Genomic DNA, 16,831 nt, shown 5'->3' on the forward strand with positions numbered 1-16,831 from the left:
CCCACCGGGGGGTCCAGGGGGCATCCGGATCAGATGCCCGAACCACCTCAGCTGGCTCCTCTCAATGCGGAGGAGTAGTGGCTCTACTCTGAGCTCCTCCCAGATGATCGAGCTCCTCACTCTATCGCATAGCGTGTAGCCCGCCACCCGACGAAGAAAGCTCATTTCTGCCGCTTGTATTCGCGATCTCGTTCTTTCAGTCATTACCCACAGCTCATGACCATAGGTGAGGGTTGGGATGTAGATCGACCGGTTAACAGAGAGCTTCGCCTTTTGGATCAACTCCCTCTTCACCACTACAGTCCGGTACAGTGACCGCATTACTGCTGCTGCCCGTCCCAGCCTTCGGCCGATCTCATGATCCCTCTTCCCATCACTCATGAACAAGACCCCAAGATACTTAAACTCCTCCACCTGGGGCAGGTCCTTTCCCCTTACCTGGAGTGGGCATGCCATCCAGCCATGACAGCCCCACAATATCCAGAGCCGTAAGCATTTCTGGGCGAATCTGATCCGCCCCCAGTGCCTTGCCACTGAGGAGCTTACCAACTTCCTCAGTGACCTCCAGCAGGGAAATGGAACTTGACACCCCAGAAGCCTCTGGCCCTAAATTCTGGCACAGAATTTAGAATAGAACTCTCTTTAAGCTAGCACTAAATTTAAGGTGGAGCTTCAATTAACATAGCACAAAATTAAAGGAGGCAAAGAATTTAAGGTAGAACTTTAATTAATGTAGCAATGAAATTAAGGTGGCACAGACCTTACGGTGGAATTTGAAATAACGTAGTGCTAAATTTAAGGTGGCACAGTATTTAAGTTGGAACTTTTTGTGAGGTTGTAGAGAAGTTAAGGTGGAAAATTTAAGAGGAAATTTCAGTTAACATAGCACAGAATTAGAGTACGCACAGTATTTAAGGTGGAACTGCAATTTTCATAGCAATAAATTAAGGTGGCACAGAACTTGAGGTGGAACTTTGTTTAAGGTGGCACAGAATTGAGTCCCTTTGCCCAACAACCACCAATGTACATGTTCTCATTCAGCGCATGTCCACAAGATAAAATCCACTTTGCTGACCTGCACTCTTCCTTGTATCGATTTCCATATCCGCTGCTCAACTATCCTGCGTTTCCTTGGGGAAAGGCACATTTCTAGTTATTACTTGTTATTAATAGAGTAAAAGTCAGTATTTGTACGCAGTAACTCCATAGTCTCCATTTCTCTGATGTCATCTTTCCACAAATTTCAGAGGCTGTTTCAGTTACGGTTTGTTTTACAGATAACAATACATGAACTGAAGCCTGACAGTAGTTTTCATTTTAATTCTTTTTAATGCTCCATTGCAAGTGCTCAAGGTGTTTAAGAAATGTGAAATGACACTATACTGACTATACTTTTACCAGCTTACAATCTTTGCTGTTTTCTTTTTGGTACTGAAGATAAGTTTGCATTGTGGGTCAAGTATTTCTGTGAACAGTTGAAAGAGGGATAGTACTAGAACAAGTGTAGCCCAGGAACGTTACTACTAGAGTCCCTGTTTGACAAAATAAAAAAAGACAAACACTTGATTGTTTCTTTCAGTTTTATTGAACTAAAGTTTGCATGGACATTAAACAAGAAATACATATTTTATTATTGCTTGTTAGTGTCCCTTGTGGTCTTCACCCTTTATTCTGCCACTTCCTTGCCCTAAAACACATAGACATATTATTAGTAACAGAGTGTATTGCTGATTATTAAAAGTGATCATTTAAAAGAACTGTGATTTATGCCAACAGAAGCTCATGTGTTTCTAAGACTTTCCGTGTTTGTTTGAATAAGTAGACTTTACCTTTCCAGCATCTCGGCTCCTGGCTCTCAGCTTGTTGACCTGAGACTCAGCAATGTCAGCACGCTCCTGAGCTTCCTCCAGCTCATGCTGCACCTTCCTGAACCTGGACAGGTGAGTGTTTGCCTGCTCCTCCTGTGAGAATGAAGTCAAGTCAGATGGTTTAATGTTGTTTTTATGAGTGAAACATGTTCATCTGCATGGTCTTGTCACTCATTATATTGCACTGCATGTACAATGCAAGACACGTAATGGCACACTTACAGCTTCCTCAGCCTGTCTCTTGTAGGACTTCACTTTGAGCTGCAGCTTGTCCACCAGATCCTGCAGTCTGTTTACATTCTTCTTGTCTTCTTCAGTCTGCAAAGGTTCTGTTGTAGGGTTTGCTTGGTCTAGTAGATATTGTTTTTATAGTGTGTATGTTACTCAGTTAGTTCTTTACCTGGTAGGTGAGTTCTTTCACTCTCCTCTCATATTTGCGAACTCCTTTAACAGCATCAGCGCCGCGTCTCTGCTCACCTTCAACCTCAGCCTCCAGCTCACGCACCTAGAATACAATGTTTTATGTGTCAAATTTAAACAAAATAATATATTCTTTTCTATTTCCACTGGATAAAGAGTGCGGCACACCCTAGACTCCAGTTTCTGAAGCTGTTTCTTTCCACCCTTCATGGCAAGGCTCTCAGCCTCATCCAGGCGATGCTGTAGATCTTTGACTGTAACCTCAAGGTTCTTCTTCATCCTCTCCAGGTGAGCACTGGTGTCTTGTTCTTTCTTCAGCTCCTCTGCCATCATGGCAGCCTATAATAAAAGCCATGAAATAAATTTCCTTTTTTCCGTTATAGAAGACACATGCAAAATCTGTGCAGTTAAACACTCACATCAGTGATAGCCTTCTTGGCCTTCTCTTCAGCATTTCTCGCCTCCTGAACTGTATCATCCACCTCACCTTGAATCTGCACCAGATCAGCCTCAAGCTTCTTCTTGGTGTTGATTAGACTGGTATTCTGTTAAAATGAACAACAGTCAAGCCCTTAAGGTGATTTGGCAAGGAAGCTGAAAGGAACAGCAAACTTATGAGCTGGTAGAACATACCTGAGAGTGCAGTAATGCCACACGCTCACTGACATCAACCAGCTCTTGTTCAGCCACTTTGCGGCCTCTCTCTGTCTGCTCCAGTGCAGCTCTCAGCTCCTCAATCTCTGCCAGCATCAGGTTATTCCTGCGCTCCACCATGGCAAACTGCTCCTTCATTTCTTCCTGTCCTCTTATAGCCTCATCAAGGTGCAGTTGGGCATCCTTTTGCAAAATTAATTACTGTTATTCAGTGTCTAGGTGACTAGGATTAGGATGTTAGAAAGGAAGTATAAATTGAAGTGAGAAAATACCTTGAGCTGTCCTTGAACATTTCTGAGCTGCTTCTGTGCCTCAGCAGCCTGACGGTTTGCATGGCTCAGCTGAATCTCCATCTCATTGAGATCTCCTTCCATTTTCTTCTTGACTCTCAGAGCATCATTTCTGCTCCTGATCTCAGAGTCCAGAGTGCTCTGCATGGACTCGATCACCCTCTGACTGTTCCTCTTGATCTGCTCCATCTCCTCATCCTTCTCAGCAAGCTTCCTGTCAATCTCACTCTTTACTTGGGTGAGCTCAAGCTGGATACGAAGAATCTTGGATTCTTCATGTTCAAGTGTGCCCTGAAAAATAACATTAAATATTAAACCGTTTCTTGCAAACCAGTTATACCTGTACATTTACTTACGTCACGTATCGTGTTACCTCGGCTTCTTCAAGAGCTGTCTGGATTTCTGATTTCTCAGTCTCCACTGTTTTCTTTGCCTTCTCCAGTTCATGGATGGTCTTTCCAGTCTCACCAATCTGTTCAGTCAGGTCAGAAATCTCCTCTGAAATGAGAAATGAGAGTAGTAATTGCTTTTTGTTTGTCTTAATTTATTGTTTAAAAATATTTCTATTAACATTTGTATGTGCCTGTTAATTTCTAAGTCACATACGCTGCAGATTCTTGTTCTCTCTCTTCAGGGTCTCCAGCTGGTCAAGAGCTTCCTCATATGAGTTCTTCATCTTAAAGAGTTCAGTGCTGAGAGAGCGAGCCTCTTTCTGAGCTCCCTCTAGCTCAGCCTGACCTTCTTCATACTTCTGCTTCCATTCTGCCAAAACCTAGAAGGTAAAATTACATTTGTATTCAGACAGACAGATTTTGGTGCATTTTCATTGTTCAGTTTTAGCCAACAAGCCCTTTACCTTGTCAAAGTTCCTTTGCTTCTTGTCAAGATTGGCAGCCAGAGCATTGGCTCTCTCAACATCAATCATGAGGTCCTCCACTTCACCGTGAAGTCTCTGTTTGGTCTTCTCCAGAGAGGCACACTTGGAATTTACAGCTTCAATCGATTCCTCAGCATCTTGTAGACGCTGGGCAAGCTTTTTCCTGAGAAGGTCAAATTTTGTAATGTGACATGTTTATCTAGCAACTGCGTCTTTGTGTTGAAAATGAGGAACTGTTTACTTGTTACAATTCAGCATTTACTAACTTGGCCTCTTCAAGCTCCTCAGTACGCTGGATGGCATCTGTCTCATATTTGCTTCTCCACTGAGCCACTTCACTGTTGGCCTTGGACATTCCACGCTGCAGCTCAGCCTTGGCCTCCTGCTCTTCCTCAAACTGCTCTCTGAGCAAGTCACAGTCATGACGAGCTGATTGGACAGCATGAGCCAGAGCGTTCTTTGCCTAAAATGAAACACACACTTTTTTGAAACGGTGCTTGTTGTTTTAACTTGGTGTTGCTGAACTATAATACAAATGTGAAACAATTAAAATTATGTCAAATACTGCATTTTAATAGTACCTTGACTTCCTCCTCAATTTGTCTTTTGAGTTCTTCAATCTGCTGTGTGTAAGCTTGTTTTCCTCTGGTCAGCTGAGAAACAAGTGCTTCCTTCTCCTCCAGCTGACGGGTAAATTCACCTTGGAAAAGTTTAAGGAAATTAGATTACAAAAGTGAAGCAAATTTTCAATAATTTTAATTGCTTACTTGTTTTGCCTTAGTTACCATTCTCAGTCTGTAGTCTTGCTCTTTGTGCACTCAAGTCATTCAGTTGACGAACATGTTCATCATTTTTAGCTTTGAATTCGCTGAGCTGATCCTCAAGAGTCCGACACATCTTCTCTAGATTTGCCTAGAAATATATACTCAGTGAAAATAATTGAAATGAAGAAGGATGCTGACAAATTTTAATTATATCCTGTATGGAATGCAGTATATAATCTTTCAAGCACATTTCATCCACCTTAGCTGAGCTTTAATGTGCATAAAACAGAACATGAAGTAACTAAACATCCTACATTGTTTTCTATGCAAACTGTATTTTTCCTCTCAATGTTAGCACACCTTTGCTTTTGCCACAGCCTCCATGTTACTGGACAGGTCATCTATCTCCATCTTGTATTCACTCTTCTCCTTCTCCAGCTTCTGTTTGACCCTTTGAAGGTTGTCGATCTGCTCTCCAAGCTCAGCAACACTGTCAGCTTGTTTCTTGCGGAGGGCAGCAGCTGTGGCTTCATGCTGCAGAGTGGATTCTTCCAGATCACGCCGCAGTTTCTGGAACTCTGCTTCACGCTTCTTGTTCATCTCTATCTGAGCAGCTGTGGCTCCACCAGCCTCTTCAAGCCTTTCACTGATCTCTTCAAGTTCCCTGGAGAGATCGGCTCTCTGCTTCTCAACTTTAGCACGAGCTGCACGCTCAGCCTCAATTTCCTCTTCTAGCTCTTCAATACGAGCCTGAAAGAAAGATTTTCAGTCATTAGATATATGTGTTAGATGTATAAATAGATTACATTAAATGTAGCTTAATTGAATGTTATGTTTCTGCAGAGATGAATTACCTGGAGCTCCTTAATCTTCTTCTGAAGCTGAGCACCCAAGGATTGTTCATCTTCAATTCTGCTCAGAAGTTGGCTGATTTCAAAGTCTTTCCTGTCATGAAAATGGCATAGAATACATCCTTATTTCATCTCATTTGAACAAATGAATTATTTGTTATCTACACTGTATGGTGGTTTATATACTTTTTGATCTTCTCTTCAGATTGCTGCTTTTCATTCTCCAGGTCCATTATGGACTCCTGTGCCAGTTTCAAGTCACCCTCAAGCTTCCTCTTGGCTCTTTCAAGGTCCATGCGGAGTTTTTTCTCTTGCTCCAATGAACCTTCAAGCTATAATTCATGGAAAGCAGAGATTCTTAGGAAGGCACAGAAGGACTGTCGAGTATATTTGTTGTATATATTGTTGTTTGATCTTACATCATCCACTTGTTGTTCAAGCTTTGTCTTAGATTTGGTCAGAGTGTTGACTTTGTCTTCCTCTGCCTGGAGATCATCAAGAGTTTGCTGGTGTGCCTCTTGGAGGGCTTTCTTCTCCTTGGTAAGCTTGGCAATGCTCTCATCCTGAGAAGCCATCTCCTCAGTCAAGTTTTTCACCTGTGTGAAAACATTTTGAAACGGTATATTATCATTAATTTATGAATATTGCTTTCTCACATGATATAAACCTTGCACGTCTAATCTTCCACAGTCTTTAACTGCACTTATATGTATAAACTATTAACCTTGTTCTCAGTGGCATGTTTCTCCTTCTCCACTTTAGCCAAGGTGAGTTCCAGATCATCAATGTCCTTCTTCAGCTCAGAGCACTCATCCTCCAGTTTCCTCTTCTTGGCGGTCAGCTCAGCATTGATTTCCTCCTCATCCTCCAGTCTCTCATTTGTCTCTTTGAGTTTGGCCTCAAGCTGGATCTTGCTCTTAATGAGGCCCTCACACCTTTCCTCAGCATCAGCCAGACCCTCAGTTTCCTATGAGTTATTAGCATTTTTTAAGCATTTTTAAGATTATCCCATGTCTTGAAATGTGCAAACTTCATTGTAAATACTTACAGCTGTTACTGCCAGTTGCAGGTCATTTTTCTCCTGAAGAAGTGACACCATCTTCTCTTCAAGCTCTTTCTTCTTGGCCAGTGCTTTTGCCAGATCTTCCTTCATTTTCTCATAGCTCTCTTTCATGTTAGCCATTTCTTTTTCTGTTTCTGCGCTCTTCAGAAGAGGCTTGATCTTGAAGTACAGCTTCATCCATGGCCAGTGTTTTACATTCATGAATGAACGGATGTTGTATTGAATGCTATAGATGGACTCCCTAGAATGAAGATGGTTCAGTTCTTCATGCTGCATTTTCAATTTTAAGATTATATCTTGATTATTCTTGTGTGTTTAAATATTCATGTGATGTCTGTCTGCTTTATTAATCTAAAAATACCTCCTCTCCATCATCTTGACAAACTCTCTCCTCATAAGGAAGCCACGACACAATGCTTGAGTCATTGTCACCAGAGTTGCTAGCTTTTCATCTCGCATCTCCTCAAGGGTACCAAGTAGACCAGCTTTGAAGAAGACCTAAACAGACATTTTATAAAGTTACTGACCCAGCTTTTACTGTGTACCTACAAAGTATGTTTAATATATTTTACACACTCGTAGAATTTAGCTCACATTTGCTGTTATAAAGCATTCTGTATTAGTATGGGACCGCGTTCATTCATGCTTGTCCTGCTCCACCAAGAAACTTAAAAATGTCATCTAATTCACCACAGATATTTATATTCTCTGTGTATTTTTCCATGGACTAGTGACCTATCTAAGGTGTATCTTGCCTTCTGCCCAATGACCACTCAGATTGGCTTCATGCCCCCCCACCGTCGACCCGGAAACATAAGCAGTTTAGAAAGTAACAGACAGGTACCATGTTTCACCATTGCAGACATTGACACAGATTTTATATTTCAGTTAAGTAGTCGGTCATTAATATACATGAAAAAATTTTAGACTTCCAATATGCTATATTCCCATGTTATGAAAATAATTTGAGCTACCATTAATAGTAACACTAACCTTGGTGTGCCCAAACTTGTACTGGGTGTGGTCCACATCAATGGAGCCCAGCAGTTTCTCTGAGGCTTTTTTATTGTCAATGAACTGTCCCTCTGGGATGACACTGGCATTCAAGACTTTGTATCTGTTTTCACAATTGTGATTCAGTAAATGTGGCACATTAGTAACTGTAACTATTTTGTAACTGTTTTATATTTTTAAATGTGACGACTATGAAAGTGACCTTTGCTTGAAGTCACCGTAGAGGATTCTGCTGGGGAATCCCTTTCTGCAGATTCTGATACCCTCCAGCACACCATTACACCTCAGCTGGTGGATAACTAGGAAATTCTCCATCAGACCTAAAGGTATAGGAGTAATGATGCCATGCATATTTTGAATTTTGAATATATTTTCACAATATACACGTTATGAAGAGCACCTACCTGGAGTCTTGGACTCATTAGGAATCAAGCAGCGGACAAAGTGAGGGTGAGTGCTCCTCAAGTTGGTCATCAGCTTGGCCAAGTTCTCCTGTGGATTTTGTGTCATGACAGTGTCTGTTAACTAAGGTCATGCAGACTGGCACATGCACCCTCTTCTAATATTCATATCTTATTTCAGTATAAAAGTTTTTTACCCTGAACAGAGCAGACACAGTCTGGAAGGAACCGCCCTTCTTTTTCCCACCCTTTTTACCTTTTCCACCAGCATCTATTAAAAAAAAATGTAATTAATCTTCATGATAGTGTAGTTACTGCTGCAGATTTAAGCTGAATAGTATACACAATATAATATATATTTTGCTATGTAGGAACTAATAAAGTAATAAACTAATACATTTTTGCTGATTTCTATTAGTTATCAAAAATAATGTATAATTATACTTTTTTTTTAAGCATGTATAAGTTTTTTTTTGTCTCCTTACCATCAGTACCAGAATGACCTACATACAGGTGGGACAGAAGTTTGTTTGCTGACTTCTGGTACAGCTGAACAACAGAGTCATTCAGGGGGTCTTTGTTCTTGTCCAGCCAGCCAGTAATGTTGTAATCTACAGTGCCAGCATAGTGTACAAGAGAGAAATGGGCTTCTGCTTTGCCCTTGGCAGGCTTTGGCTTCTGGAAGGCGCTGCTCTTGCCAAGATGCTGGTCATGCAGCTTGTTCTTGAAGGATGTGTCTGTTGCCTTGGGAAACATGCACTCCTCTTCAAGGATGGAGAAGATGCCCATTGGCTAATTATGACAGATTTAGACAGGGGAGTTACATGAGAGCACCTTTGTAAAGATAGTGTTTGTTCTTTGAAAGTGGCTGTTGGTTCTAAGCAGATTACCTTCTCAATAAGCTCAATGCAGGCAGCCAGGTCCATACCAAAGTCAATGAACTCCCATTCAATTCCTTCTTTCTTGTACTCCTCTTGTTCCAGCACAAACATGTGGTGGTTGAAAAACTGTTGCAGCTTCTCATTTGTGAAGTTGATGCACAGCTGCTCCAAGCTGTTGAACTGCCATGACATTGTGATCAGTTGTAAAAGTTGTACAAATCACAATGTAATAAATTTGAAAATTAAAATCAGGGAATACTTACATCAAAGATCTCAAATCCAGCGATGTCCAGCACACCAATGAAGAACTGCCTCTGCTGTTTTGTATCTAACATCTCATTGATACGAACGACCATCCACAAGAACATTTTCTCATAGATAGACTTGCATAGAGCCATTGTTGAATTGTTGACCTGTAGAGTTCAAAAGTATTCTTTGTTACTTCATAGGTATTTGAAAAAATCTTTGTTCTTGTTTTGGTCAAATAATAGCACATTACCTGAGGTACAGTTTGGCCTTTGGTCACAAACTCGTTTCCGACCTTGACTCTGGGGTAGCACAAAGCTTTCAGCATGTCAGCTGAGTTCAAGCCCAGAAGGTAGGCGATTTTATCAGCCACTGAAGATAAATGTTAAAATGTTTCTTGTTAGGAATTGATGCAAATGCTTCTAATTAAGCCAAATTTATCTTGTGATTTACCCTCAGTGCCGTCAGGCTCAGCCTGCTCCTCTCTCTGCTTCTGCTTGAACTTCATGTTGCCGTGATGCACCACAGCACCAGTCAGTTTGTAGATGTTAATTTTCTCATCAGCAGTGAAGCCCAGAATGTCAATAGCAGTCTGTGTTTGGTGAAACAGATTTGATGGACCAGAATGAGGCACATTTTAAAAAAAAACATCTGAAGTTCAGTGAAGTTGTACTTACATCTGTGGCAATGAATTCTTCCACATCGTTGATGCTCTTAACTGTGATTTCACCCTGGCTGATCATATGGTAGTCATAGGGGTTGGTGGTGATGAGCAGTGCCTCTGTGTGAAAGACAAAATAAAGTCTTTAGACCAGATCAGTTCTACAACTAAACTAAGAAGAAATGGTAGCAATAAGACTTTTAGGTTCTGTACCAAGCAGCTCTGGCTTGTGTCCAGTCATGAGCTGGTAGAAGATGTGGTAGCTCCTCTCAGCAGACAGCTGGAAAGTGACTCTTGACTTTTCCAGTAGATCTGTCAAAATGTTGATATTAGTAATAGTTGCATTTACTAACATGATCTGTGCCTTCATTGTTTCAGTTAGCTTTTTAATCTAATGTTCTTGAACTGAAGAGAGTAAAGTGGTGCAGTGTTGCCGAGTTAATGAACAACAAACAATTGCAGACAGGCTGTGGATTCTTTGCTTGCTGCATTGGGCACATAGCAGGTACCCCTTTTTTTAAAGTTATAATAGCCCCCCACAGTTTTGTAGGTAACATGTTCCGTCGTTTTCCAGTACAGATTCTTATTCTGTTATACACATATCTCATGTTTATTGTATTAACACATGACATCATTGAGGGAGGACAGTAGGATTTACAGAATAATAAAATAAATGAATGAAATTCTCTAAGGACAGAAACTTACAGGTTTCAATATCAGCTGATGCCAGCTTGCCAGTTTGTCCAAAATGAATTCTGATGAATTTGCCCTGGAAATTCATAGAATGTTTTAATTGGTTCTGTATTTTTTGTATTTTTCATTATGCTGTATGCAGAGTTTGAACTTGTTTGTATGTACTTACAAAACGAGAAGAGTTGTCATTCCTGATAGTCTTGGCATTACCATAAGCTTCCAGGAGGGGGTTGGCTGCAATGATTTGGTCCTCCAGCGAACCCTAGATGTGATAACATACATTTTAGTACGGAGTTCACTCACAAGTGTTCTGAAAATCCTACAATAGTGATTTATTTACCTGCATTTTGCCAGCAACAGGCTCTGCCTTCTTCTGTCCAGTCATTGCAATTATGGCAAAGTACTGGATGACACGTTTGGTGTTCACAGTCTTTCCTGCACCAGATTCTCCACTGAGAATAGAAGTGAACAATATTAAGTTTTAATAATAATGCGCTTTGTTTTCAGAGTATTTTCAGAATTTTAGAAATTACTTAATTTACTGATGTCTTTGAGAGTTTCTGTTATCATTTTATCATGTGGGTCAATCGTCACATCAGAAGCACCTCAAAATGTTAAATGTACTAAATCTGCATATGCACTGAATATGAAAGAGAAGAGTGCTTCTTTAAGAGTGAGCTGTAGTATTTGGCAGATTTTAGCTCAGATTTTAGCTCAGATTGGCCCCCAATCATTTGCATTGGTGATATCTTAGAAACCAAGAATGCTAATATAAAAGCTCCTTCATAGGGATATCAGGTTGCACTTACGTGATCAGGATGGACTGGTTTTCACGATCTAAAGGAAAACATTGTATAGGATAGCATTATATACTATTAAGGATAACATGTCACATTATTCACAATGATCCATTTTTACAGTTTTAACAGTTTTCCGTGCGACTTTACTTCCTTTCTCTTAAGTTGTTTTATTTTTATGTACTGTTTTCCTTTTTTTGTTTGAGGAATATCATACCAGTGAGCATGAACTGATATGCGTTATCAGAGATGGAGAAGATGTGGGGTGGGGCTTCAATTCTCTTTTTGCCTCTGTATCCAGTCACAACAACTGCATCATATACTGGGAGCCACTTGTAGGGGTTCACAGTGACGCAGAACAACCCTGAGTAGGTCTGAAGATGTGAATAGAAACATTTCCAGAATTGTAATATAACTCACTTTTTGTGTGTGTGTGTGTGTGTGTGTTTGTGTGTGTGTATGTATGTATATATATAATTGTTCTTTTGAATTAACTTACATAGATCATCCATGCTGCGTAACGCTCTTTGAGGTTATACAGCACACAGGGCTCGTTCAAGTGGGTCATCATGGCCATGTCTTCAATTTTGTCAAATTTGGGAGGATTCATTGGATAGATATCATCCTCCTTAACTGTGAGGGTCTGTACAAAAACAATTCAGATTAGTTTGATTTGTAATTAAATAGAATGTCTGAGAGATACACAGTGCATTGTATGAAGTATATACATGTACGCCTATGTCCTGGTCTCTTCATGGTCATGATCAGGCTGAAATTCATTGCATTACAATACATTCCCAGACAAACAGTAATTTTACATTTACAGATGAACAATATGATGGATCCATCATTTATGAAACATTACTTATGAAGCAAAAATCTCTTTGTATGTGTTGGATATACTCAGCAGTACCATTAACAAGCAATACAACTTTGAGAACTATGGGCCTCTTGGGTTTTAAGTACTATCTTCTTGAGCACGGTTAGTGAATGAGGCCCTACAACCTCGTCATTGGTCTTTTCACTTACTTTGCCACACAGAGTTACGACAGTGGCTTTGCCACCCTCTTTACTCTTTAGTGTACCCTTGAGGTACATCTCAGCGGGCTCAGCCACAAAGTATGCTGTTTTAGCATCAAAAGGTTTGCTCTGGGCCTCAATCCTCTCCCTTTCTGACTTGCGGAGGAAGATGGCCGCTGGCCCAAAACATTCCATCTCTCCATCCCCCATGATGGTGTTTTACTGTGAAGACAATTCATATGTTTGTCAGTTTTCTTTAAAAGACTACTTCTGGCTAGTGTAATAAAATCTTTCGTAGACCAGCAATGTCATGCACAAGATGTTTGAGTAGAGTGGGGCATATCCTAACACCTAATACATGGATTACTTGTATAGAATAGGCTGCTTGTGTAAAAAGGATTCAACTTTTTTATACAAGCAACCTATGATTTCATGATTTCAACACTTATGAACAATTCAGCGAAACCTACATAGAAGGGGATAAATACAATTATTTCAGTACAGTTCCATGTCAAGGTTTTCATGCATCAACGTAAATGTGGTAAGTGAGCCACTATCATTTTTCACTACAAAGTATAACATCAAATATCAGCACAATGAAACTTGACATATATTGTATTTACATGTTATCAGTTTTATGAAATGTTTCCAGTGAAATTCATTAATATGGGGACATATGGAATTCTCACATTGTATTCTTTGGATGGCTTCGTTGTAGCAACATGTTACCATCACCCCTTCTTGTATAGGCTGCACTGGGTAGCTCTCACTTTATTTAGTTTACTTTATCAGTACCGTGCTATGTTAAAGGGGAATGAAAGTAATGTAGCTGTGAATTCTGTGACTTACACACATCTCACTTGTCATAAAATGCTATGATAAAAAAAAATCTTTCCTAGTGTAACAAAAATATAATTAATCCTGATAAATATCACTCTGACTGATTTGAAAGGAGATCAGAGATTATGTTACTATCAATACGAGATGACCGAAAGAAAAACATTTTCCTTTAACTTATTTAATTTCATAACAATATTTGTTACTGCGCTGGGTTATGCCCCATGCCTCACTACTCACACCTTACCTTTTTGTTCCCAAGTGAAGGAAATGGTGAACAGAAAAGGCTGTATATTCTGAAAGAAGAGAACAGTTGAGAAACAAATCAAAACAGAATTGTAATAATATTATTAAAATGATCCAAGAAGACTTTTCTCAGAATTAAATAATTGTAATCAGTTAGTAAGACTCACCTTTGCAGGGTTCCTGGGCTGGCCTCAGTGCTTGGAGGAGCCTCTTATATACGATCATTAGTGTTCACTCAGCAGAACTTTCAGGCTATGTTTGGTCATGGATTCTTGCTTGTGTATTTCCTCCCTAAGTGGCAATGATGATGTTGTGCTTATGTATCATATTATACTGTGAAATACTGGTGTTCTGTAGCAGTCACCGCAACACTTTATTTCATATGTTTTTAGACAGAATAGTTCAGATTCAGGTATTTGATAAAAGAGGTGAAACATTTTCTTCTTTTCTTTGTCTTATTTGATCAGTTTTCGTTTGACTAAACTAATCATTTTTAAAATAATGTTATAGATTAATGTAAGCTCGTAAAACAGTAGAAAAAATTGTGCCGTTTCACACAAATCCTAATATACTCTATGATACTTTTCCGCTGTGCATGGTCCATATTTTCATTGAGTTTTATTTTTAAATATGCAAGCTTGGTAATATTAAAATGATTCTAAGATTACAAGAAGAGTCTTCTTTTTAAGGGATTTTGGCACTGAAGAAATCTGAGATCAAATTTGGCACTGAAGAAATCTTAGATCAAATTTGGAGAAGCTGTGTGATGTCACTGGTGTTCTGTTGCAGGGTCACTTCTTTCACTACTTCTTTTGCTTTTTACTCCCTCCTCTGTGTTTACCGAAACAGAATATCAATATCAATAGGTTCTGTATTTTCAGTGTTTTGAATATACATTTACCTATTTCTGTCATCCAAAGCTAACTGAGCTTGACAAGAGGTCTGACCAAACAGAGTGCTGTCTTTTGGAAAGCATCGTATTCATTACTATTATTAGTATTATAAAACCAAAGATGCATTACTAGTAGCAGATTATAACCCTTATTTCCAGAAGAAAGATAATATGTCCTTGGCAAATGATTAGTATGCAGTAAAAGTTCAGAGTCTGCTGCTTGGGGAAAACTGGAATCATAAACATAAATTCTGAAACACTATATCTCAGTTTAATAAGCTCATTTGTAATTAATGCAGATATAGAAACAGAGCCATGCTCTCAGAGGTCAAGAATTGTAGTCCATATCTGAAGGCAGGATAAAGGAGTTTAGCCAGACTCCCTAAGAGTTTCCCAGATGCTCCACAACACCCGTTTCTGAAGTAAGTCTGTGCATGTTTTTCTGTAATATCACACCTTTTCTCTTTATTGTAGATTAGAAGTATTCAGAGAAAGGCTGTGTACGTAAATGGGCAGTTGTAAGCTTTACATGTTATCGTGCATGCATCATACCACTTTTTCCACAGTATCTGAAGCTGCTGCATTATGTTAATCATTCTAATCTGATAAGTGTTTAAATGTGAATTGAACTGTATTTCAGACACTTTTTCTAAATGTTTATATTTGGCTTTAATGTCATGCGTTTACGTTATAAATATAGTGGTTTCCAATTAGAATATATATTGTGTGTAAACTTTTTAGGTTTTTTAAGTAAGATTGCCTGCGACTACAAGTCTTCTCAAGTTTTAAGTGCATAGGTTATATTAAAATACAGTTGTTTAGATAACACAATTAATCACACTGAAGTGTCCTACTGATGACTTTCTGTGTTTCAAATATCAGTCTTAATGGTCAGATACATGAGAGTCTTAAACTGCACTCCATAGCTGAGATCCTTCAGCTCTGAGCATGAACACTTGCTTTATTTTTAGAGCCACACATTTTTTTTAAACGTGGCTATGCTACTGTTCCTTTAAACTTATCCTGTTTGTCGGCTGTCTGCTGTTCTCCTTGGATATTTGTTCGGTGAGATGCGATATTGTAATGAACAGCTAACATGATGTTTAACTTAAACATCTAAGTTAAGTATCAGAATTTCAGGTAGAAATTTAGACAGATAATTGTGTTTTCTTGTTTTATCTTTACATCTCTTTGCTGCCGTGACTTGTCTTGCTGCACCTCTCGAGATAAGTGCTGTCTTATTGCTTATCAGAATACATTCTAGGTCTGAATAACATGCGTAGATGATTCGTTTAAGCTGCAGAAGTTACACAGATTGTGTAGATTTTTTTTAGTGGTGTTTAGTTGAAGTGATTTTAATGGCCATGTCAAAAGCTTTTTCTTTGGTTACTGAACCAAAAGTACCACATATGTTTTGAATCAGTGCCTTATTAGAAGATCCAAATAAGGCCACGTTTTAGCAGGCAGATTTTAATTTAAAATCCCATGGTATGTCTTGAAATCCTGTACCTTAACAAGGTTCTCATAGATCTTCTACCATATTTAACAATGGGAATGAGGCTCCTTTGCGTATAACCATCTTTCATTTTACACCAAGCCCATTTTGAATATATCTTGGCAATAAGATATATTTTCTGACTTGACGTGGTTACAGTAAACAGGTAAGGGCTTCTTTACATAGTTCGCTGAGGATCTGAGAATGAAGATAATTGATGCCATCAAAGCAGTGCAAAGCTGTGAAAATATTTCAAAGCATTTCTTGCTCACAATTTTCTCTGCTACTGTCTTCTGAAACTTTGATCCTTGGAGAATTTGTTTTCTCTGTAATTCTTTCCACTGTGTACTAGACTTGCGTCTTTTTGTTTTGTACTAATTGTTGCCCTGCAAGCGAATATAGAGATGAGCTTTTTTTTAATGTCATTGTTATTATTATAAAATTCAAATGATGAAAAAAAAGTGAATAAATTATGAAAATCAACCCATTTTTTGTCATTTGTGTATTCTCTAATCATTTTAATTTAAATCAAAATAGTTCTGTTAGTTCTCACTGTTGAATTCCATAGAATTCTTCAGTCTTCTTCTGAAGCTGAGAATCCATCTTCTCAGTCACAGTTGCAATTTAGGCTGGTATTTAAGGGGTATTTAAGTAGGAATGCATGGCATAAAATTACTAATTTGTGGTCCTTTAGGAACACAACTTCCTTATTAACTTCCTTCAGGAGTTGATATGTCGTCAGCACTTACTGTAAAACTGTAACTGTAATCAAATTATAAGGCAGCCAGTTGCAAATCTGTTTTGGGTTAATTAACTTGAGCTTGGCTTGGATTTACTAGTCACAGTTTTCTCAGAACATTC

The 16,831-nt window shown here is 39.0% G+C and overlaps 1 protein-coding gene across 1 annotated transcript; it reads right to left on the reverse strand.

Moving 5' to 3' along the window:
* Positions 1-1,562: 1,562 nt before the first annotated feature.
* LOC108417871 (myosin heavy chain, fast skeletal muscle-like) lies at positions 1,563-13,609 on the reverse strand. Its single transcript, XM_037532418.1, has 40 exons — positions 13,585-13,609; positions 12,510-12,722; positions 11,980-12,123; positions 11,698-11,854; positions 11,493-11,520; positions 11,024-11,135; positions 10,853-10,945; positions 10,696-10,759; positions 10,204-10,302; positions 10,007-10,110; positions 9,783-9,921; positions 9,583-9,701; positions 9,347-9,496; positions 9,093-9,263; positions 8,688-8,994; positions 8,400-8,473; positions 8,206-8,293; positions 8,004-8,121; positions 7,781-7,904; positions 7,149-7,285; positions 6,773-7,028; positions 6,449-6,691; positions 6,144-6,320; positions 5,911-6,056; positions 5,728-5,818; positions 5,234-5,623; positions 4,895-5,021; positions 4,691-4,809; positions 4,376-4,572; positions 4,089-4,272; positions 3,839-4,004; positions 3,606-3,730; positions 3,215-3,523; positions 2,922-3,125; positions 2,708-2,833; positions 2,457-2,627; positions 2,269-2,373; positions 2,091-2,186; positions 1,830-1,961; positions 1,563-1,687 (listed from the first exon to the last, which is right to left on the reverse strand). The coding sequence occupies exons 2-40, from the start codon at positions 12,708-12,710 to the stop codon at positions 1,667-1,669; spliced, it is 5,814 nt and encodes a 1,937-aa protein (XP_037388315.1). The 5' UTR covers positions 12,711-12,722; positions 13,585-13,609; the 3' UTR covers positions 1,563-1,666.
* Positions 13,610-16,831: the final 3,222 nt, after the last annotated feature.

Source organism: Pygocentrus nattereri, chromosome 21 (assembly GCF_015220715.1).
Source record: "Pygocentrus nattereri isolate fPygNat1 chromosome 21, fPygNat1.pri, whole genome shotgun sequence".
Lineage (NCBI taxonomy): Eukaryota > Metazoa > Chordata > Actinopteri > Characiformes > Serrasalmidae > Pygocentrus > Pygocentrus nattereri.

Excerpts from the sequence above, each read along its gene's own strand:
- LOC108417871 (XM_037532418.1), bottom strand. The coding sequence starts at position 12,710 with ATGGGGGATGGAGAGATGGAATGTTTTGGGCCAGCGGCCATCTTCCTC. Across the intron at positions 8,995-9,092 it reads GCATTGAGCTTATTGAGAAG|CCAATGGGCATCTTCTCCAT; the intron begins GTAATCTGCTTA and ends TGTCATAATTAG. Across the intron at positions 2,187-2,268 it reads TGAAAGAACTCACCTACCAG|ACTGAAGAAGACAAGAAGAA; the intron begins GTAAAGAACTAA and ends GAACCTTTGCAG.